Below are 22,837 nucleotides of genomic sequence, written 5' to 3'. Positions count from 1 at the left end.
AATATGAAGCGTGGTAGCTTTGTAATGGCTTTGCAGGTTTTTTTATTGGACTGGTAGGCAGTAAATCGACAAATATTTTCTTAGTGAGGCTCGCTCATGCACACATGCCTGTCTGTACGGTAGATGGCACTCTCTTCCTCTGAGTTTCTGCAAAATAATATCTGAGGGCATTTTACTGTCAGTAATTTCAGCTGAAACCTTAAACCAAAGATTGGTTGGTACCTGGTGGAAAAGGTACGTATTTTGCAGTTCTCACATTTTACCAGCATGCCAAGTCACTGATCTTTTTGGATTTTCCAAGACCGAGACATTTCTTGTGAGAGCAGGGAAAGTGCTGTTGCAATCTCTTGTGTTTAAAATTTCAGTTACTTAGCAGAAGTAGAACAGTTGGTATTGGACCTGCTTCCTAAATTATTAGTGAAAAGAAGTTTAACTAGCAGATCTGTGCCCTTTTGAAGTCTGCATTTGAAATGTTTGACATTAATGGCAGGAGCAATCATGATTTAAAATACCAATAATGTTAATGATATGGAAATGCCTTGAGGGCCAAGGCATAATTGCTGTTTTGTTGTATTAAGACAATCTTTCTGCTTAACAGTTTACCTGCCTGCAGGTTACACTATTAAGTTCTAATCTAGAATGTTTTCTATGTTTTCTGTGCCTAACTTAGAACTGTGTTTAAAATCAGTTCCCTGTCAAAATCTCTAAAATATGTGTGTCTGAAAGCATGAGTGGTAAGGGACTCAGGACAGCTGGAGAGGGAGGGATGGTGGTTGATGCCCAAGTGAGTCTACTTTACACCTGTTATAATAAAATAGAAGAAAACATGCATTCACAAAAGCTTCCAGAGTTGCCAGAGGATTTCTTCTTGGTAATGATTTCAGGAACCTCTTGTATAAGCATTATGGGAAGTGAAGTATACAACTGCAGAGCAAAGTTGCCAGATTTAAAGCAAACTGCTTTTATATGTCTCTCAATGGAGTAAAATTAATTGAACATGATGTGCATTTTCAGATCCCCTATACAACCTAATCATAAAATTACCATTTAGGAACATTTGTTACAAGTGTTCACTCAAACTCAGACATATGTATGTGGCTTTTTTTGTTTGTTTCTCTGACTAGATTGCTCTCTAGAGTTTTCTGTCCTCGTCAGTGTGAGTATGCCTGATGTGTGCATGCATATGTACTTACAGATCATGTATGCCTGGAGATAATGCACGTGTATTTTTCAGTGTACTGTTTCATGTGTTCAGCTGTCTCATTGTGCCTGTGCATGAAATTTCTTTTTGTCACATGGCTATTGAAAACTACTAGATGGTTTAATAAACAGATTATACTTTCTTCTTTCCTCAACAGTTCTACTGGATTTTAACCCATATAATGTTTGTATCCCTATTTTTGTAGCTCTTGTAATGACATTTTCACTTTTCCCAGTCACTGCAATAATCCTTTTAAATCTTTGTGTTTTGCTTTCCAGGGGGGCTAAGTCTTATTTCAAACTTACACTATAAAATACATTCAGGTTTTTTTTTTACTGCTACTTAGCATGGTTTGACAGTATTATGTCCTGGTTGAAAATAAACTGTCATTGTTCTAGGAGCTTTTAAGCTATTTTAAGTAAATAATTTCAAACAAGCATGGTTTTCACCGTCACTTGCTGTCCCTTAAACAAAAGTTCAGAGGGCACTGCAGGTACCTCTGCTAAGGGTCCATTTCTCAAGTAGATTTGCTTAGTAGAAGAGCCTGTGCTTATATTCCCCAAAGACAAATTTTCTTGAACAAGTTTGTGGTTTGGGGCACTTGTGCTGATTTATGACTTGGCTTAGACATTGAAGAATTTTGGGACCACTGATTTCTAGGGCTCTAAGTACACAAGATACTTTTGTAGGAATCTCTGAGCCCCCTAAGGCATCTCTGTGTGTGTCCCCTGCAGTCTGAGCACAAGGCACTGACACAACTGAAGAGACAACACGGGCCCCAGCTGTGTTGCTGGTCTGACTGGGGACTTGGCACTAGCTTGTTTCTTGGAGGAATTCTCACTGTTCCAGTACGTACAAAGTTAGGTTCTGTTATTTGGAGTTTGAAGAAAGTTGCCCACTCCACATTTTCCTTTCTAAAGTAGTAAACTGTAGTAATGCTTTCTGTATGCACGTCTGTGCTGTGCATGGCCAGCAGTAGGACTGACTCCTCTCCTGTCTGTTCCTTCCATCCCAGATAAAGAAGAAGTGCAAAGGAAACGACAGAAGCTCATGCCTAACTTCTCTGATGGCTATGGTGGAGGCAGTGGCACCGGAGGTGGTGGCATGTATGGAGGGGGAGGTGGCGGTGCTGGCTCTGGTAAGGCAGTGGTTTTGAGTGAAGAGGGAAAGGGGTTCTACTTTGAGAGCAGGATAGATGTTTATTCTGATTTTTAAAATGTGGTGAGGATTTTGTCTCCTCCTAGGTAGATAAGACTTGACTCTGTTGCCTTTATAATAGTGTCACTCAATTGAATCAAACATCTCCTTGTTTTCTAAACACTTCCTCATCTCCTTTACCTTCCTACTTTGGAAGCTTTGTTGCTTCCTGGGGCCTTGAAGGCACTGAAATTCATGAGACAGCTCAGTTAAGTACTGTATTGGATGCTGAAAATTAAACAGGTTCTGAATTATTTCTTGGACCACTAGTGGTATTTGGCAAATTAACCCTGTTAGTGCAAAGAACTATTAAAAAATTGGAGATACTATTTAGTAAATTTTCTACAGTGCTCTATATGTTGAAGTCGGAGTGTATCCGATACGCAGGATCGTAAGAGCATTGCTTTGGTTCTTGTAGCAGAGCATTAAAAACCTATAGATCAGCAAATGTCATCTGAACAGCAACGCTTTTTTTAGAGCAGGGAACAGAGCAGCAGTTTTCAAACTGTTACATGCGTTGCCTGCAGCACATCTATAGCATAACACCAGAATACAAATCTGTTGTGGTCACGAAGATTCAGAAGCATAGAGGCAGCTTGTGATGTCTCTGCTGAGTTTTAGATGAAGCATATAGTGATATTACATTTGTGTGGTCTTATAAATATTGGGGTAGAGAGTGTCACTAGCCAATCACCTAGAATTTCTTTGGGTTTTTGGAGAGGTGGGGGAAAGCTCACCTTTAGCCTGGAAAATTTATTATAATTGGATGGAATAAAGCAGAAGGTGTGCAGAAAACAAAAATCCACTTCTTTAGCTTCACTTTCTCCTAGGTGGTGTTTTCATTGCTTTAGGATGCAATTCTGTTAATTCTTAATCTTCTTCCTTTCTTTAGGGTTCAGTTATCCTTCATATGGATACTCTGCTTTTGGAGGGATGCACTTCCACCCTGGCACAACAAAGTCCAGTGCTGGAATGAAACATGGTAACAGTAAAAATGTCATTCTTCCAAGAGTTGAATTGAGTTTGACCTTCTGTATTTTCTTCTACAGTATCAGCCCAAGTGTCATGCAGGTCTAGCTAAGTGATTACGATTATACGGCCCTGCTTCTCTTTTTTCCTCTCCAAATCTACCTTAACAGCTGTGTGCATGTTCCTTTTTACTTCTGACTCCTGAGGAGCAGTTGCCAAAACCCTTCCACATGCTTCTGTATTCAGCATATGTTTCAAGCAACAGCCCTTTTACTTGCTTGAATGTGCTGATCACAGGTGACCCAAGGACTAGACCAGAGAAAATGTATCTTCCTTCGTTGCCACAGTCTGGTACTACACAGTAGCCCAGAGAAATCAGTGGAAAAGATTAAATTGTTAATAAGGACACTCTTGGCTTCCTATAATAGGAAGGTAATTTCAGATCTACATGTTGAATACTCTGTAATTATTTCCACAGTCTCAGGAATGGATTTGCCATGAGGAAAACAAAAATGAATATGAATAATTCTGCTAGATTTCCTGAGATTACTTCAGACTTACATTCTTGTACCATAAAAAGAGAGGTACATCTGTTGTAATATATGAAAGTTTATTTTTAAAGCAGAGGCTGTCAAAAACATGACATAACTTCAGAGCAAGTTACATCACTATGTCTGTCTGTGTGCACTGGCATCTGAAATTGTACGATTCATGAGTTTAATGATAACACCTATGTTAAAGTAAATTTTTATATTGATTCTTCAGGGTCTGGTTTTGTCTAGTTGAGCTTTATCACTTGCATTAAAAAAGCAACGGTATTGGACACTAACAATTCTAATTTTTGTTAGAAGGACTATCAAATAGCACAGCTGAACAAACCAGGAAGAGCTCTGATAAACAAAGTGACAAATGGGACATGAAACATGATGTGAAGGTGGAAACTGTGGAGAGGACTGTGTGCAGAATGTCTGCTGATAATGAGGAGAAGGAGGATGCTGCTTCTTCCTGTAAAACTGAAGTAAATGAAGCAGATTTCAGGTGGCAGGGTAAGTGAACAAGTAAAGGTATTTATTTAGGGTAGATCAAACTGCTGTAAGGGTAAAGCTAGTGTAAAAGGCCTGGAAACTCCCTAAATGTCTGCTTGCTGTTTTCAGAACATGATAATGCCTCCTGGAGGAAACAAGAGGGATTCCCTTCCACCAAATCTAAAGTCCCTCCCCATACATAGTTCTGTAGGTAAACCGTTGTACTGCCACTGGGCACTTGAGCTTCTGCTTGTCATGCAAAGGAGATGAGACAGCTTATCCTGCTGGGCATGTTTAACACTGCCTTTTTAATAAACCTGTATAGGGAACAGCCTCAAGCAGTGAAGGCACAAGGGATACAATTGAGCAGCTGACTTGGCTTTTGATATTTGATAGACTGTAATGGATGTGTAAATGGATGTTGGCAGTGATTGCAGAAAAGAACTACTGCAACAACACTGTTAAATTGCATGCAAAGTAGTGTTACAGGTTTGAATTTGAAATGAAAAGGTATCTTTTCCCATATGGCAAATACCCAGTAAAATAACTGTTGGGTAGCAAAGTGTTATGTATCAAACAAAACAGGAGGAAGGCAAGAGTAGTCGAAAGAAATGATTTAGCAGCAGAGCTGTAAAATATACAAAGACCACAAATCACCCTCTCCCAGAGCAAGACATCCTTTTCCTGGGTTGTTTTTTAAAATAATTGATGGACACTTTTTTAAAGGAATTGAGTAATTGTGCTTATCATAAAATCAAAAAAACAACAGTTGGATTACAGAGACATGCTAGCAGTAGGAATTGAGCAGGAAGGAATGTTTTGTTCTTGGCTCTTACCAAGTGCAACATGATCTAGACCACTTTAGTTGTTCCTTGGATCAGGGAGAGGGCACGTTATCTTGTGTGTATCAGCCATGTAAGGCACTTGCTATTAACAGCACTAGAAACCATGGCTTGGGAAACCAAAGTGGCATAATAGCTGGGTTTTAGTTATAAAGCTTCTTGTGGTCTGAGAACAGATGGTGCTCTTGAGAAAGGCTGAAGGAACTTGCTGTTTGCAGTTCTGGTTGTGATAAATCACGTGGCTGGTTCAGAGAGCAAAATCTTTTGCTGATATGAAGAACTAATGATGTCCATTTAGCAGTCATGAAGGAGAGGCCTGAACTGTTTACCTGTTTTCCAAGTAATGAATATTGTAGGCAGGAAGTTTACTATTTCTCTTCTGTATCTATTGTAATGGCATGAAAGGAGGCAACTTCTAGCTCCAGATTATATGAAGAATGGGTGCAGAAGAACAGGCTTCATAAAACAGCTACTGTAGGCTAGATCATTTGGGTATTAGACTAAAAGATGCTTGTCGTATTTTGAAGGATATTTTTTCTGTGTTTGGTATGGAAAACCAGGGAGTTTCAGCATCTAGTTCATTGGTCTTTGGAAATGTCTAAATGAGAAAAGACCAAATTGCTTAACGCCCTTTACCCTGGCTATTTATCCTGAACATAACATCCATTTAATGCTATTATTTAGTGTAAACAGGTAAATAGCAAATATGAATGTAGCAGCAGTGGAGCAGCCACAGTGATGTATTGGTTGGAACAATAAGCTTCGTGGATAGCTGAGTAAGTCTTTGCCTTACAGAAATGGTGAATTCCTGTTCATCAGGGATACACTTCTGACCCAGTCTAAATGCCTGGTTTTGTGTAACTGGAAATCCTGGGTATTGTTTCCCCGTGTGCGCTTTAAATGACGAAGTCTGTTGTACTTGTTTGCTCTTAGTAATTTCCAACCTTACGAGGTTTTATGGAAACATGAAACTGTTCAAAATGCAGGCTGGTTTCAGATGATACTTCTCAAAATGATAACTGTAGTTTAAGAGTTCATCTGTTTCATTTTCACTCGTTTCTTGCTGATACAGAACCACGAAAGTATTGACAGAGCAGCCTGAGTTACTTTTTTTTCCACAAATGAGTTTCTTTTCTCTCCTTTCTCCCTTTTGTCTCCCCATCACGACAAATTCTTCTTTTTGAAATCTCAGTGGTTGTACATTTTATAAATCTAAAATCAGGATACTACAAATACTAAGCAGTATAAAAACTGAAATGTTTAAAACAGGAGCTGTGCTGCTGCTGTACAGCAGGAGAGAGTGCATGATATGAGTCTGAGGAGCACAAAGCCCTGTGTTTATTTCATAGCTTTTCTGTGAGCATCTGTGCAATATTTGATGGGTCACTTAGGCTTCTTGTACCTCAGTTTCCTCAAGGCAAAACTACTCAGAACTGCATGAGAGGTTTTTTTAATTGCTCTATAGACAAGAGTCAGAGGTGGCTTCCAGGGTTTGAGTGTTCTCAGTGTTCCTGCTGCCTGAATGCTCAGCATGCACCTGGTTTTGATTCCAAGGGACTCGGTTCCCTCTGTTCTTATGTCTCGGAAGTAATTAGTGAATCAGTGAATAATGCTTGGTGGTCTGCACTTTGTATTTCAAGGACAGCACAAATGCCTATTGAAAGAAGGTGGTGTTCCAAGGAAGAGAACCAAACTGACGAAGACAAAACCTTGTTTTGCAGATTCTCTGTTCCTGGAGAAGGCCATGCAGCTTGCCAAGCGTCACTGCAACGCTCTCTTTGATTATGCTGTGACTGGAGATGTGAAGATGCTGTTGTCTGCTCAGCGCCATCTCACTGCTGTCCAGGATGATAATGGAGACAAGTGAGTTGACCCCACTATGCTTACTGGGTTGAAACTGATGATTTTAGTGGCAGAATGGTGTAGTCAATTTGTTCTGTCCCTTGTGTGTGCCAATCACAGATGGCAGCACTGCTCTCATCAAATGAATATCTTTCTCCTTTGTGCTGTTTGGAAGAGGTACAGCTGTGATTTAGAAGTTCTCGTTGCATTTGCAAACAAGTTGTGCACACTACAAAGTTCATTGATTCAGTACCTGTCAGAAAGTACTCTGGTCACTGAGGGTATGTTGAGCATGTTGTGCATTTCTTTGCCATTTTTTTACTTACAATCTTGACTGAGCATACACAATGGATGAGGATCTGCAGGTTGGTGCTGAAGGAGAGTGCCCTGCTTTTTATTCCATGCAAGTCCTTAAGTCTTTATGGGAAGCTTAAAGTAAGAGATTCACTGGGAGATAGAGAAACAATAGCTGGAGGGTCCATACTGCTTTTCTCCCACTGAAACCAACTTCTTCCCAGAGGACATTATTTTGCTCTTGCTTACATCTATACTGTACTGTTGTCTTCCAAAGGATTGCACAGATGCTTGTGGCAGACTTGGCTGCTAATATTTGCTTATCAGTCCTTCAATAATGTGAGCTGGAGCAGAAATCCATTTTGTTCCTCTACAGCTATGCAGATTCTGTGGAACTCAGAGTGAAATACTGTGAGGAACTAATGATTAGTAGTTACTTAAAATGAAATTCAGCAGAAGCAGCTCTGAACATTTGCAAAGATAATCTCTGGTATAAGCAAGTATCCTCACTTCTCAGCTGGCAGGCCTTGAGCAGGCCCTGTGCAATTACCAGTATTTCCTTACACTGTAGTATTTTATACAGTAGAAGCCACACAAGCCTTGAAGTGTCCAGATAGAAGGAAAATTACAAGTGATTGAGACCTGTATCCCTGTTCAATTACTCTGTGAGAGGTTACTACTTTCATTCCACTTTTGGTGAAAATAGGTCTCAGATTACACATAGAGGACTGCACAATCACAGAGAGCTACTTTACTCGCTTTGCTTTCCAGTTGGCAACATAATGTCTGCTTTCAGGAAAGCAGGAATATGAAAGAGGCAGGAGCTAGCAACAAAATCTGCCAGCACTTTGGACAACATAGCTTCTGTGTTTAAAATGAAACAAGGGGGATAGAGGAGTATTGAGCAAGTAGGACCTGCATTTAAATATCAGTAAGCTGCCCCTCAGATTTGGACTTGCAGAGCATTTAAACTAAATCAAAATACTTTTCAGAATGATGATAAATAGTTTTCTTCCTGAATCAAGAAGTATCAGCAAGCTCATGTTGCCTTTCTCCTGGGATGGATTTTAGTCTGTGAGCACATCATACATCTGTTTTACTCCATAACATTTTTAAAAAGAGAAGCTTTGGTGACTGTCTTCCATCTCTCTCTTGGAGGGAGGGGGAAGGTTAAAAATCATAAATAAATTTCCCTGACTTTCACTTTAATCATTAAAATTATATGGCAACAAATAGAAAATTTTTGCTTAAGCCTTAAAAAAAATGTTAGGCTGTCAAAAGTTTTGCTCATCTTTCATCAAAGCAGTATGCAGGGAATGAAAATACCTTTAGTGGGCCTTGTGTTGTGTTTCATGGCCTTGAGACAGAACACAGTAATCTATGAGTAGAGTATGTTTACAAGTAACACTGGCTGTGACTGCATTTGTACCATTTGTACTAAAACCACTCCTCTGCAGATACCTGATGGCTCCACAGGGATGCAGAAATGCATGTTTTCATGTAGGACTGTTTAAGAAATGGAACTGACTGCCCTTTTGTGGTCTGTTCAGCGTGTCTTCACAGTATCACATGTAGAGGCAGGATAAAATTAAAATACTTGCTGCAGAAAAGAGAATTAAAAGCAGTAGAAGAGCATATGTGTTTCTGAAGTGAGATTTGGAAATAAAATGTCAGCATAGTAAGAAGCATCTCCCAGAGAGCAGAAGAACAGCTCTTTTCCAGTAATGGCGGGTCTGTTTGAACAGCACAGGAGACTTGGAGGTAAAGTGCCATGGTGCTGCCTATGGCAGTGTCTAGAACCAATAAAAAGGGCCCTGCAGGGTTGAATTTGGTTTGTAAATTATATTTTTTCCTTTGTTAAATTATCTTCTGTTTTTGAGTCCTCTCAGTCTCAATTTCAAGATCACTCTATGCCCTGAATGGCACGGAATTTCTTTTTATTTTTCTGATGAAAGTGTAAATCTGAGACTATTCAGGTATTTCTGGAGCAGCATAACAGACACAGCACATGTCCCATGTTGATATCGTGTGTCAGCAACAATATGCTAAACAGATGAGTCTAGAAGCTGGCCAGCACCTGCTAAAGAAGAGCTTGGCAGGATATGTTTAAAAACAAAGAGCATGACTTCCAAATGAAGTCTCAAGGGAACAAGAAACAGAGAGCTCTGTCCGACAGGGGTGATGGGATTCAAAACCTGCTTTTTTCTTGATGTCATTTTGCTGCTCTGGCTGATGGTGAGGGACCTGCTCTGGAGAAGAGCACTGGAAAGGCCATTGCATTAACCAGTAGAAGTGTCTCGCTATGCAGACACTGATGTCCCGAAGCAGGGGGTTTTTTTGAAATGACATCTGTGGCCACTGCTGCAAACCTTGTGGTTGTTAGTCACCAGGCCTGAGTCCTTAGTCAGATTTCTGTTTGAAAGTGAAGGAAAGGAAAACCCACAGATCTGGCTGGGGAAACCCCAAGGGAAAATCTGCTTTGGAGGCAGAGGGGCCTGTGGAAATTCTGCAGGAAGTTTTTGACAGTGAGAGGTGTTCATCTGCTGCATAATTCAAAATATAAAACAAACAAATGAGCAAAGAATCTGGGGATTTTCTGAAGCAATTGTTTTGTGCTACTAATTTTGTATATTAGACTAGAAGTAGAGTTATGCTCAGGGCCGGCAAAAGCTATTCTGAGTTTGCTTTTGTGATTGAAAGGTAAACAGTTACCTTCTCACTTGCTTTTTTTAATGTTGGGGCTCATTTTAAGTGCTAATATTTAGTGCTGGAATCATTACCCCTAATAGTCAAGTGTTTATGTCAGAATTCAGTCAGATCTACAGCAAGGCCTTGAAATTTTTATAATAAATTTGAAAACAGTCTGAATTTGTTAATCTGCTTTTTGTTTGTTTCAGTGTCCTTCATTTAGCAATTATCCACCTTCATAGTGAGCTGGTGAAAAACCTCTTGGAAGTGATGCCAGATTTGAATTACAATGATATCATTAACATGAGAAATGACCTCTATCAGGTAGGTAGTTGTGGTGGTACAAGTGTTGCTGATTGTCTAGCCAGTAAAAGAGAAATTGCTTCTGTGGGAAAGAGCCGAGATCTGACAATTCAAACAAGTTTAGAAATACAATGACATATTGTAAGGTGGTGGAGGAACGAGAGCCTATTTTCATAAATTTAGTCCATAACTCCCCTTGATGTTAACACAAGTGTCTCCAAGGGTTAATTGCAGGATAGGCCAAAAATGGTAAATTCTTCAGTTCATGTCTTCAGTATTTGGCTTCTCTGTTGCTAAACCAGCGGTATGGATTACACTGTGCCAGCTCTGGGCTCTTTTGACCTTTTAATGTAGGTTAATTCGGGATCATGAGCCAGTTGCTTCGTCATCAGTTATCTATAGGCACGTGAAGCCATAGTAACCTATTCCCTTCCCACAGCCCAGATAGTATTTGTGCCCATCACATGAGCACCAAAGATTTCCCTTTCTATTTCTAGATCGGTATTATAGTAAAACCAAAAAAATAAGCCCATTTCCATGTCTTTTACCTTGGAGGAAAAGAACTCTTAACTGCCAGGCACAATTCTGTCTCCTCAGCTTCATCTGTGACAGAGTCTGAGCTGTTTGTGTTGTAACTCAGGTTTTAGAAAGAGCTGTGGGAACCTGTCTGAAAAGGAATCTCTTCTAAAGAGATTGTGTGCACCATTTGGCTGTGGCACAGGTAACCAGCTGGACATTACACAGCAGCACTCTGACACTTGTGTTGTTTGTTTTGCTGTCAACAGTAAAGGCAGGGGTTTTTTTCTATACAGATAGTCCCAGAAGGTTTGACTCCTTTGTTTTCTTTCACATTTCATTTTTGTGTTCATATAATGCAAGTTTGAAATGTGGAGGCTGATCAAAGCAAGCAGAAGATTCTGAATTGAATTCTGTGCCCTCTGTTTAACAGAAACCAGAAGCAAAGCTGTGCTCCACACAAGAAATAAATCCCTGACTACCAGGACCTCTACAGCTCTTCCTTCCTTCAACTTATACCTTAAACCAGTGATGGGAGAGAATGTAGGCTTGGGCTAGAATTTTCCTTCTGTACAGATATTCTGAAAGCTGAATTGTACATGTACTCTATAGATGCAGTAATTAATTGCAAATGTGTTGACAAATCTATTGACAAACACAAGCTTATTGTGCAAAGCTGGAATTAGTCTTTTTTTTTTTTAATAGTCCTCTGTTAATATAAATATAATTATCTGGAGATGGACTCTTGTGTAATTTTTACATTATTTTAATATTGGAAATATGATTTCCCAAGCCTTACTAGAATGCTTACTGTTTAAATACATGTAACTCTGAGTATGTTCACTAACTCCTGTGCAGCCATTTTGAGGGATAAGGAGCTCCTAAGCCTATGGCTGCAAACCTCTAATTCAGGAGCAAAATGAGAGCATGGTTCAGTGGTAAAGGCAGATCTGAGCAGGGCCTGGAAAGTGTGTATGCTCCAACCATGGCATGAACTTGGTGATGGGGCAGCTGGAAGCAGGGTTACAGTGTCTGAGGGGTGCAGGGATTATCTCATTTCCCAAGTCCCTTACACTGCAATGCTCAAATAGCCAGGTCAGTGCCCTGGCTTATAGAGTAGGCAACATCTTTGTTCCTCCCAAAGTCCAACTGCTGACACTGGCAAGGCAGCTTTTATTTCCAGTAAGTAGAAACCCTATTTGTAGTATTCAGTAGAAAAGAATGTACACATATGCAAGCTTTTAGTTTCTGTTAGCTTTGGAGTGATGTAACATCTTCTCACACCAGGAGCCTTTATGGGTTTCAGAGATTTCTGTAGAAGTGAAGTAGCTGTTGCTTATCTTCTCGTGGCTTGCTTCTGTCTCTTCTAGACCCCCTTGCACCTGGCAGTAATCACAAAGCAGGCAGAGGTGGTAGAAGACTTGCTGAGGGCTGGAGCAGATGTCAGCCTCCTGGATCGCCATGGTAATTCTGTCTTACATTTAGCTGCTACCGAAGGAGACGACAAGATCTTGAGTCTGCTCCTCAAGCATGAGAAGATATCTCCGATGGTCAACCTTTCCAATGGTGAAGGTATGGAAAGATAAGGGTTCTATTTTACACTTAGCTACCAGACAAACAAGACCCAATTCCCGCCCCTGCCAACACCATGACTCTACACAGGTAGATACAGACCTTGAAATTAGCATCTTTCCCCATTTTGCATATGCCTGCAGGCACAGATAAGAGAACACAGATGTGTTGGTTTTCTGGTTATACAGAACAGAAAGATGTAATGGCCACATGACATAGTATGGATTTGAATTTTTGTTACTCTATATTCTCTTCAATCTCACAAAACTTCAAGCACTGTGTTCCTTCTAAGATACCTTATGCCACCACTGGTTTTAAAAAAAAAAAAATCCCCCTAGAGGAAAATGTTTCCTCTTTTCTAGTGAATGAATCCCCTCAAAAATAGGTTCTAGACCAGTGTTGAGTTTTGTATGTGGTACTTTGTGACCATACAGAATTAGAGCCTACAAATTAACCACAAAGAGACAATTCTCCCATTTTTCATTGGCTTGGGGGATTTGAATTTAGTACTACTCCTCTAGTAGATTGTAAAATGTCTGACCTAAAAATGTCATTATGGGATTCAAGAAATGGTGTTAAGTTCCTCAGAGAGAAAGAATTTTTTATTTGGTTGGATATTGTTTGGTTGGTTGATTTTTAAATACAAGGCTTTATGATCTAGTGCAGGTAATCCTGAGATGGTAAGGCAGTGTGACCTTACAGGAGGATGATACTAAAATATACCAGTTATTCCCCAGAGTGTTTCTAGAAGAGATGTTCAGTAGCAGATGGGGCCAGTGTGGGGTACGTACTTGTTTAGCACCAAGATGCAGGTTTTATTTTTAAGGCTACTCTCTTTTGAGTCAAAGAGATGCTCTAGGTGAGCTCTGTAGTTCCTGCCTTCTGTTCCACCTTGTAGTCTGCTGGGGTTCTTTTTCTTGCATGGTTTTGACTCACCACCATTAACACAACTAGTTCCAATTTATGCACAAAGAACATTTTTATCAACATCATTAACGTGATCCTGAGCCTCCACCTAGAGTGCTACTTTAGGCTTTGGGCCTCCCAGCATACGAAGGACACAGGCTTGTTAAAGTGGGTCCAGGGGAGGCCATGAAGATGCTCAGGGGGCTGGAGCACCTCTCCACTGCAGACAGGCTGAGAGAGCTGGGGTTGCTCAGCCTGGAGAGGAGCAGGCTCCAGGGAGGCCTCATTGCAGCCTTCCAGTGCCTTTTAAAGGGAACCTATAGGAAAGCTGGAGAGGGACTTTTTACAAGGGCGTGTAGTGACAGGACAAGGGGGAATGGTCTCAAACTGATGGAGGGTAGGTTTAGATTAGATGTGAGGAAGAAATTCTTTACTATGAGGGTGGTGAGGCACTGGAACAGGTTGCCCAGAGAAGCTGTGGATGCCTCATCCCTGGCCCAGATGGCCAGGTTGGAAGCAGCTTTGGGCAACCTCGTCTAGGGAAGGTGTCCCTGCCCATGGCAGAAGGTGGGTGGAACTAGATGATCTTTGAAGTCCTTTCCAACCCAAACAATTCTATGATTCTATCATCTTTTAGTGTATAAGCAGGCAAAATATGTTACTTCTGCTCAGATAACTACAGAAACTCTAACTTATTTTACAATTCTCATAGATGCAGACATTTCAAAACTCATTACTCTGACATTTCTGAATTTTTCAAATATTAATGCACATGGACACATGCACAGTATTAATGGTTGGGATTTATTTTTTGTAGGTCTCAGTGCAATTCACATGGTAGTGATGGCAAACAGTATGTCCTGCCTCAAACAGCTGATTGCTGCTGGAGTTAATGTCAATTCTCAGGAACAAAAATCTGGACGAACTGCATTGCATTTGGCTGTTGAACAAGAGAACATCCCTTTGGCAGGCTGCCTTTTGCTTGAGGTAAGGGCAGAATTTCTTTCTTCCAGGTCTTTCCAACTATATATTTAAATACTCTGGACACTCCTTCAGTGCTTCAGAGGAACAGAAAGGGGGGTTCCTGTTTGTTGACTAGATTACTTAAATTAGCATAATGGCAAAATTATTGGTAATGTTATTCATGGTTTTGTTCAGCACTGCTGGTGAATCTTTTGGCCAAGCTGAGGAATTTACAGTGACCCTGACCTGACTGCATATGCCATGTTTAATTTGCACTGAGTAATCCTGGCAGCCAATGAACTTATTCATTAACAAGTTCATCACTACTTCTGTGTGTAGTTGAATGTGTAGAGAGATGTGCACAGAGATATAGTTGTGCATATCTATAAGTATTTGTCTCATCTCTTTAACACCTTGATCCTGGTGTCCTTAACTCTACACACCTCCTGCTGCTGTAGCTCTCCTCGGTGTTGGTGTGTGGATGTGCCACCAGCCTGGCTGCTCTTCTGAAGAGCAGCAGGAAGGCAGATTTCTGTGCACACCATTCACACTCCAAAGGCCGAGGGCAATCACATGGCAGAACCATTACATGGGATGCAAAGTGGCTTTTATGTACCTGGTCTATTTGGATATACCCTGTGCCTCCTGCTGTAACACTGGAGCACACGACCATCTGCTCCTCCATGCAGACAGTTGTAGTTATCTCTGATTATGTCTTTTCAGACATTAGTTTTTATGCAAACAGGCGTGGAAAGTGCTTGCCATGCTTATGCAGACATGAGCCTCTGCAGCTCTATTGTATAGATTTCTTTTTGTCATTCAATAAAAACCTAGGGTGATGCAGATGTGGACAGCACTACATATGATGGGACGACTCCACTTCACATAGCAGCTGGAAGGGGCTCTACAAAACTGACAGCAGTTCTCAAAGCAGCAGGTATGAAAATAGATCATTGCTGGAGAGTTTTCTTTCACAGTGATGAAAATTCAAGTTAGAAGGCTGCAAGCAGAAAAGAATGTGCCCGTGAACTTTAATGAGTGGAGGAAGTCAGATGTTAAAAGCCTGAAGGTCTGAATTTCCTCAGAAAGTCCGACTTTGAGGTGCTATACTAAACACTCTTCAGCACCATCTAATGGCTAAAAAGGCAAATTATGTTGGTCAAGAAAAATCTCTTGAGCACTCTTGGAAGTTTTTTGAATATTTCTTGTGTAGCTTTTATAGCTGAAGAAGTGGAAAGGAGACCTTGTTATAGCTGGGATAAGTGTTGGACTGCTTTAGAAACAAAAATAACCCCATCACTGAAAAATGAGCTTGTTACTGTCTCCTATTTTAGGTCACTTTAGAAGAATTAGATTTGAATATTTATTGGAACATTTTTCCCCCCTCTTTATATTGGAGAGTAGCACTACACAGAGATGTGACAGCATTTAAATGTAATTTTAAAAAGAGTTATTTGCTGGCTTAATATAAAATATCATTTAGCTGGAGTAAATAAATTAGCTGTTTTGCCATTCAGAAATTAGAATGCATAAATATTGTTGAAAAGCAACTCCAGGCCTTTTTTCTTACTTTTTTTTTTTGCACACTTGTTTTCCAGGTGCAAATCCTCACATTGAGAACTTTGAGCCATTGTTTGATCTAGATGATGTGAAAGATGCTGAAGATGATGATGAAGGGATTGTGCCTGGAACAACACCGCTGGATATGGCAGCCAACTGTGAGGTATGTGGTCTGTTTTTTCTGTTTGTTGAGGTTTTTTCTGTTTTTATTTCTAATCATCAAGGACAGTTCAGATCTCTTAGCTAGCTCCTTTCACTGCATCCACAGTTATTTCAGTGGTGACAAGCAACTAATTTGCCATCAAAAATTAAACTAATTCAGCCACAAAACTTCCCCAATGAAATAACATTGGAAGAAAGCTCCACTTAACAGACTACTGAACCTCAGAGAGGAAAAAATGCTGATTTACAGATGGAATTAGGTACAATACTGCTGAGACTTGTCAAGATAATGGATACTAACAAGGTTTCTGCTAAATACTGAATTTAATATATTCTCTTAGGTGTATGACATATTAAATGGGAAACCCTACCAGTCAACAGAAGTTTCGGAGGAGTTGCTGACACGAGGTAACATCTATAAAGACTTGACAATATCCCTCTAGTAATTGAATTCTCAAACCATAGTGGCTGAAGACATTGCCCTGCTATAGCTTGTAACTGAACTAGTGAGGGAGAAGAGGTACCCTCCCAACCACTTGCTCACAGAATGAGCACAATTCCCTTAAGAAGTCATAAGGACACAAAGGAGTACATTTTCAATATTACAGCAATACATTTATAAACACTGGGACTGGACACTAATATACTCTTCAGTTTAGTTTTGTTTCTGCTTAGAAATTAACTGGTGCATGATTTGTGTAAATAATAAACTAACATATTTCTCTGTTCCCCAGGAAACTTGAGAGAGCTGAATGAAAGTTCCAAGATGCAGCTTTATAAACTATTGGAATTGCCTGATCCTACCAAAAACTGGTCCACTCTAGCACAAAAACTGGGTCTTGGCATACTTAATAATGCCTTCAGGTTGAGCCCTTCTCCATCGAAAACTCTGCTAGATAACTATGAGGTAACATGGCTGTAACAAGTTATAAAGAACATTCACACGTGTAGAGAACACTGTCCTCCTGGACAGTGAGGAGCCCTTCAGTTCTAGCCAGCCTGGATGATGGTGAGCATCTGGTGTCTTCTCTCTTAGGTCTCTGGTGGTACAGTTCAGGAGTTGATTGCTGCTTTGAGGCAGATGAATCACACAGAAGCCATTGAAGTCATTCAGGAAGCACTATCCATCTCACACAGCCCATCTCACCTGGAGAAGAGTACAGCAAAAGCTCTTCCGTCGCCAACACCACTCACCTTTGCAAGTGGAGAGAGAGGTAAAATTGACAACAAAATATGAAGAGCTTTATTTAAGATGTTTTTTTTCAATTCTCCCTCCCCACCCCACCTTGGACTGATGATAGATTTTATATTTCCTTACACACAATGCCTCAGGTGCCTACCTGCTTCAGAAATATTTTACTGCAGCGTGACTTTCTTGTCATAGATATTTGCTAGGCCTAGAAGAGAGAGGAAAAATGGACCATTTGAATCAGCATGCCTGCATCACAGTATTGAATATACTGCCTCCTTTTTCTAAAACCAGACACTTACTATTTGCTGATGGTAATGCCATGAATGTACTGAGAATAAGTTTCAAAAGATAAACTAGGCAATGATTTCCCAGGCATGTACAAGTGCCATTAGCTTTTGACTTTTTTCTCCCCCCTCATATACGGATACACAAAAATGTTTTGGGCACATAAACTTCTCAATAAGACTTTGGTATTAAATATCTCTTTCTACAGTGTGTAGCACTCCAAAATGTCCCTGTATTCTGTAGGCAGAGATTACACAGGACTACAAGCAGTCCTGCTGTCAACTACCTGCTCAGAGCAGGGCCAGTATAAATATTACATGGGTTTGTCCATGTCATGTCCAGTTGAGTTCTGAGCATCTTCAATGATGGAAGTCCTACAGTGTTTCTGGGCAAGGGACTCTACTAACACAAAAACAGAGGTTGTGAGAAGTTAATAAGTCATCAGGGATGTTCAGTCATTGCCTGGCCATTTTAAGTAAAAAAAAACCTTTGTTTTTTACTGTTAAAACACCAGTAATGCTGCCTGTATGTGAAAATACTGTAGATATTTCTGGAAAGGAAGAAAAGGAAAACCACAGTCACTCCATTCTAATCTAATGTTGCCAGTTTACTCTCTATGGAACAGTTTGTTCAGTCATGGAAAGAACCTTCACACCTACCCAAAAATGCACTTGTACACATATTACGCCTTTAGATTAATCTTGAAGGGTAAAGAGGGGTTCTGCTCCTTTACAACAGGAATGGACTGCATCACATTGTTTATTCTAAGGTGTTTGTTTAGAAAAATAAGACTGAACTCTAATATGCCAACCACTGTTATAGTCACACTGATCCCATATCATACCTTCAGCTTGGACAATGATCCCTCGCAGTCAGGCACTCCTTTTGTGAATAGTGCACAGGTGATGGTGCTGCTGACTTGTTCGTATTTCAGGTTCACTTACTAGATGAAAATTGTTCAAATATTTGTCTCAAAAAGAAATCTGTAAGTTAAAATAACATGAGCCTCATCCTGGAGCTGTACATTTGCTCAGAGCCTGAATCTGAGAACCAGAGAACCTTTTGACACCTGGGCAGAGTCCTGACCAATGTGCAGTGACAACATTAATGTCAGCAGAGCACCAGGCTTCTCATCCCATCCAAGCTCCAGCTGCAAGCTGATCTCTGCCAGCAATGTCAGATCACATGCTTTGGTGGCCTGAAAACATTCAGCACAGCTTTTCCTAAAATAATACCTCATATTAGAATCATTTTCCTATAGAAGAGCTTTGACCCTGTTGGTTTGCATTCCTTAGACTTTTCTGAAAGCAGCATTACTCAAGCCACACAAAGAATAACATATTTCCTTTTTCTCTCTCCCTCAGGTGAGCTTTATAACAGCAAATTTCAAGACAATGAAAGCACGTGTGACAGCGGTGTGGAGACCTCGTTCCGCAAACTGAGTTTTACTTATTCAGACTCTCTGAACAGCAAGTCATCACTAACACTGAGCAAAATGGCCCTGGGCTACGGACATGAAAGTTCAGTCCAAAGCAATTATTTAGCCGAATAGTAGTGTTCAATTAGCAATATGCAGTTACATGAACAAATGCAACATTAAAAATTACATCAGTGCTGTCCTGGTCAGAGGGAAGTGAATTCACAACCAAAAGTGCACTGGAAGAATCCCACCCGAACCAGAAGCAATGGCAACTTCAGCATGCAACTCCTAGGCACTGCTTCCTTCCTCAAGTACATTTAATTTTATTCATTTACAAGCCATACACAATAACCAGGGCTCTACTGACATATTAATACACAGGACTGGACGCTATGAAAGACTGACTGAGCTTTTCTGGGTTGTGAGGATTTTCTTTTACAGATGAAAGTCACTCCTTAAAGCATAATATGAACTCAAAAAAGAGGTAAGGCACACAGAGCAATCAAAGGATACAGTTTCTAGCGGGTCTCTTCATAATTTTTGCAGCACAGTTGCACGAAAAGAGCTCCTAATATAGCTGGCAAAGAAAAATCATTAATCGTAACAGTGACAATTCAGAGAAAAAAAGAAAATCCTAAAAAAAAGAGTCTTGTATATTTCAAATAATGTATTTAAATTTCACTTTGGTGCCTCTTATTCAAAATCTTTTTCCAGTTTGGCATTTTCCTACTTGTAAATAGTTTTTTTATATCTGTTCCTGTTTGACAAAGTGGGCTTTTTAAATGCTTATTTTTATTTTACTTTTATAATAAAACCCTAAAATTAATTCTCTTGTCTATGCTTGCTGTGATTTTTCCATATCTTTCAAGTGGAGTTATTGAAGATTTAGCATTTCAGTTTTAGTCATTGATACAAGAGCATGCTGATTTCCAAATACTAAAATAAATAAAGGGTTGCAAGCCACCTGTCTTAAAGCTTGAAGCATCTTTTTTGGTGGGAGAGCAGGAGCATCAGCAACTGCTAAGCAGCTGTGCTTTGTGCTTTGGAATTAAAGCCTCTGCCTTGTTTCAGTTCTCATAATTATGGCAGCAGAGTGTTCATTTACACTGAAACCAACTATTTAGTGTCTCAGCAAAACTCTGATGAGACAGTTCTCCTTTAGGCTATCTAGAAACTCCTGTAGTAACTGTGCTCAAGAAACAAGTGTTTCTTGTTTCACATTAATTCTGAGATAGTGAATGTAACTGTTACTGATGTTGGCCCAACTAAAAGTACAGAGCAGGTATCAGATTTCATGATGAAAAAGCAACAGCAGCATTGTACCATTGTCACTCACTTGCAGCCAGTTTTCATGGCACAAAGATGGAGATTTGACAGGGTTGCTCTTGGCTCAGTTCAGTCTTCAGTAACCTGGGTGTCACTCCTGAGAAAATGAATCAAGATAAACATTGAGAATAGCTACATTTAGAGCAGTAGTTGCTGTAATGAATTAAACTGAGCAATGAAAAAACCTTGTGAACTAATTTTATATCCAGCTGAATTACTGAGTATTTTAATTACTTTCAGGGAAACATGATGAATAATAGTAAAAATGCCATTCTTTCTTTCAGTTATTGTATGTATAACCTGCATATGCAGCACCTAAGGCATAGGATTTTTGTTCAATTAATGTACTTGTCTGATAGAAACAGGCAAAGATTCTCATATTCTGAGGGTGGAGGGGCTTACTGAACCCCAGCTGAGCTGCTGTCCAACTCAGGAAGCTGGCAGAGATTTTTACTGAGGTTTCTACAGTCCTACAGGTCACCAGTGCACCCTGACTGTTGATTCATACTTTTTTAGCCTCAGTTCTGACCAGCTCTGCTTTTAAACCACCAGAAGACACCTGGGCCCATATTTCTTTAAGCACTTAATGACCAAATGCTGTATAATAGCTATTCTTCCGGTTAGTGATCATGCAATGAACAGCAGGTCCCCTAGGCCCTGTGTATTGAAGTGCTTTAAATGGCAGTCTGGCAGCTTTTTTCCTTGCAGCATCTCAGTTTCAGTATATTTAACAAAAGACACTTTAGTCCTTTTATTTTTTTTTCCCCTCTTTGTTTAGAGATAGAAAAAAGCTTAATTTAAAAAGTATTCTCAGTAATTCAGACTGGAACACTAAATTTCTACAGCTGAGTCACATAATAGGATAACTTTTCCCATCTGTATCAACCCTCTCCATCTTCCACACAGTCTGTTAGAACTAGGCAAGAGGAGGAGGTAGAACACACCACCTAGTGTAGGACACACTACAGAAAGTGGCAGGACATCTATTAGGAGACATTTGTGTCTGGTGTAGTTCCATTTGGCAGAGCAAGCCTGCTGGAGAGCCTAGTGCTTATTGCAAGCAGCTCAGTTAAAACACTAAAACACACAACTGTGCTCTTCTGCTCGACCTTTTTTCTTAGTAGTAGTGGTCGTCCTGTACAGGGCACACTGATGGCACCTGGAAGAAGGTCAGGCTCCTTGCAGGTGTGAGGATGAAGGCAACATACATACAGAGGAATGAGGCTTAGCAAGAGCCAGTGTAAGTGACACAGACAAGTCTGGAACATTTAAAACAAATGTGGTCACATCAAGTAATTGTCAAGATGTATTTGTCGACCACATCATCGTATCTGCTCTCCTCAAACAGATATTAATCCTCACACCTCCTTGCTAAGAAAGGTAGTACCATTCCTATTTCACAAGTGTGATAGAATAAACTACAGCTACAGTCCTGCAAAAATCCAGAAATCAGCTGCCTGAGAGCTTCTGTCTACACCTGGCTTATAGAGGGAAACCTTTCTCACAGAGTAGTAATGGTGTAACTTAGGCTTAACAGTTTCATTCAGCAAGGACCTCACTACACATTGTAGCACAGGTTGTTGTCCCCATTCTATTCCATGTTACCCTGAGGAAACAAAACTGAGGAGGGTATTCACTAAGTTCTCAAAAGTCAGGAATAAGTTTGAGTTTTTTTAAGATATGTGCAGAAACAATACGAAACACCCAACAACGTGTCAAACTCAAGAGCAGGGTGTCTCTGCACTGTGGCTGGATGAGCAGTTCTGACTAGGCCTATTCCACAGTGGGCTCTTCTGGTGCGCTGCATCACACTGCAAGCAGCCTGGTGCCTATTTCCATTAGCAATTAAAGCACTGAGGTTGAAGGTATGAGCAAAGATCATTAACCAGCAACCTCAAATTGATCCTTAAAAGCTGATTTCATGGGTTTGTTCTTTTGAGTGCTAATCAGGCTTCTTCTCACTTTGACAGTAACTGCACCGATTTACCTGCAACACTTGAAATATTCAAATGGTTCACTATTAAAATAAGAAAGGTTATGTAATTAAGCTTTTTCCCCCCCCTGAAATGTAAACTTCGGGCATTCTCAGTCCAGTTTAGTATTACATTTTAACTTACTTACAGTGAGGATCAAAATCTGAAATAATTCTAAACTTAATCTACATTTGCAGTGGAATGAAGCCTGCTCCACTATTTTGCTACTGTACTTCAGTAAGAAACTTGTGGAATGCAGCAAAAGTTGTGACAACAGATCACTATGGATCTTCTCTACATTTGATGTAAAATGGATTATTCAGAAAGTTAAACTGCCCTTGATTTTAGATTGGCTGCCATACCTGTAAGTTTTTTGGCATCATATTTGGGGGTATTTACAAACTTGGAAATCAGTGTGGTAGTGGGAAGTTCTAGGAAGCATTCTGAAATTTTGTGGACTGCAGGAAGGATAAGAATGTTACCTACATGTGCTGGTGTATAAAGCCTCTTTTTTCCATTGTCTGGGCAAGTAAAATGCTTTTTTTCAACATTTAAATAAATGAACCACTGTCCTTGCTCCCTCCAAGTGACAGGAATGCTA

At 40.1% G+C, this 22,837-nt stretch overlaps 2 protein-coding genes across 2 annotated transcripts in view; one reads left to right on the top strand and one right to left on the bottom strand.

Annotated features, from left to right (window-relative positions):
- The window catches only part of NFKB1 (nuclear factor kappa B subunit 1), a 56,124-nt gene extending 36,238 nt beyond the window's left edge, over window positions 1-19,886 (top strand). The window contains exons 12-24 of the mRNA XM_029963004.1: window positions 2,217-2,339; window positions 3,291-3,380; window positions 4,216-4,413; window positions 6,956-7,097; window positions 10,268-10,382; window positions 12,248-12,449; window positions 14,173-14,342; window positions 15,153-15,255; window positions 15,917-16,041; window positions 16,382-16,448; window positions 16,775-16,947; window positions 17,077-17,254; window positions 18,882-19,886. Of these exons, the coding sequence (XP_029818864.1) occupies window positions 2,217-2,339; window positions 3,291-3,380; window positions 4,216-4,413; window positions 6,956-7,097; window positions 10,268-10,382; window positions 12,248-12,449; window positions 14,173-14,342; window positions 15,153-15,255; window positions 15,917-16,041; window positions 16,382-16,448; window positions 16,775-16,947; window positions 17,077-17,254; window positions 18,882-19,069 (1,874 nt within the window). The 3' untranslated portion in view covers window positions 19,070-19,886. The remainder of the gene's footprint in view (window positions 1-2,216; window positions 2,340-3,290; window positions 3,381-4,215; window positions 4,414-6,955; window positions 7,098-10,267; window positions 10,383-12,247; window positions 12,450-14,172; window positions 14,343-15,152; window positions 15,256-15,916; window positions 16,042-16,381; window positions 16,449-16,774; window positions 16,948-17,076; window positions 17,255-18,881) is intronic.
- The window catches only part of MANBA (mannosidase beta), a 61,222-nt gene continuing 52,561 nt past the window's right edge, over window positions 14,177-22,837 (bottom strand). Inside the window, exons 19-23 of the mRNA XM_029963010.1 lie at window positions 20,274-20,360; window positions 19,451-19,514; window positions 18,362-18,500; window positions 17,381-17,437; window positions 14,177-17,234 (exon numbers count right to left, since the gene is read on the bottom strand). The gene's annotated coding sequence lies outside the window, so the exon portion shown is untranslated. The remainder of the gene's footprint in view (window positions 17,235-17,380; window positions 17,438-18,361; window positions 18,501-19,450; window positions 19,515-20,273; window positions 20,361-22,837) is intronic.

This window comes from Manacus vitellinus, unplaced genomic scaffold (assembly GCF_001715985.3).
Source record: "Manacus vitellinus isolate BGI_N305 unplaced genomic scaffold, ASM171598v3 scaffold_0_pilon, whole genome shotgun sequence".
NCBI lineage: Eukaryota > Metazoa > Chordata > Aves > Passeriformes > Pipridae > Manacus > Manacus vitellinus.
Note: the sequence above shows the minus strand (reverse complement) of the source record. Positions and strands in the feature narration are given on the sequence as shown.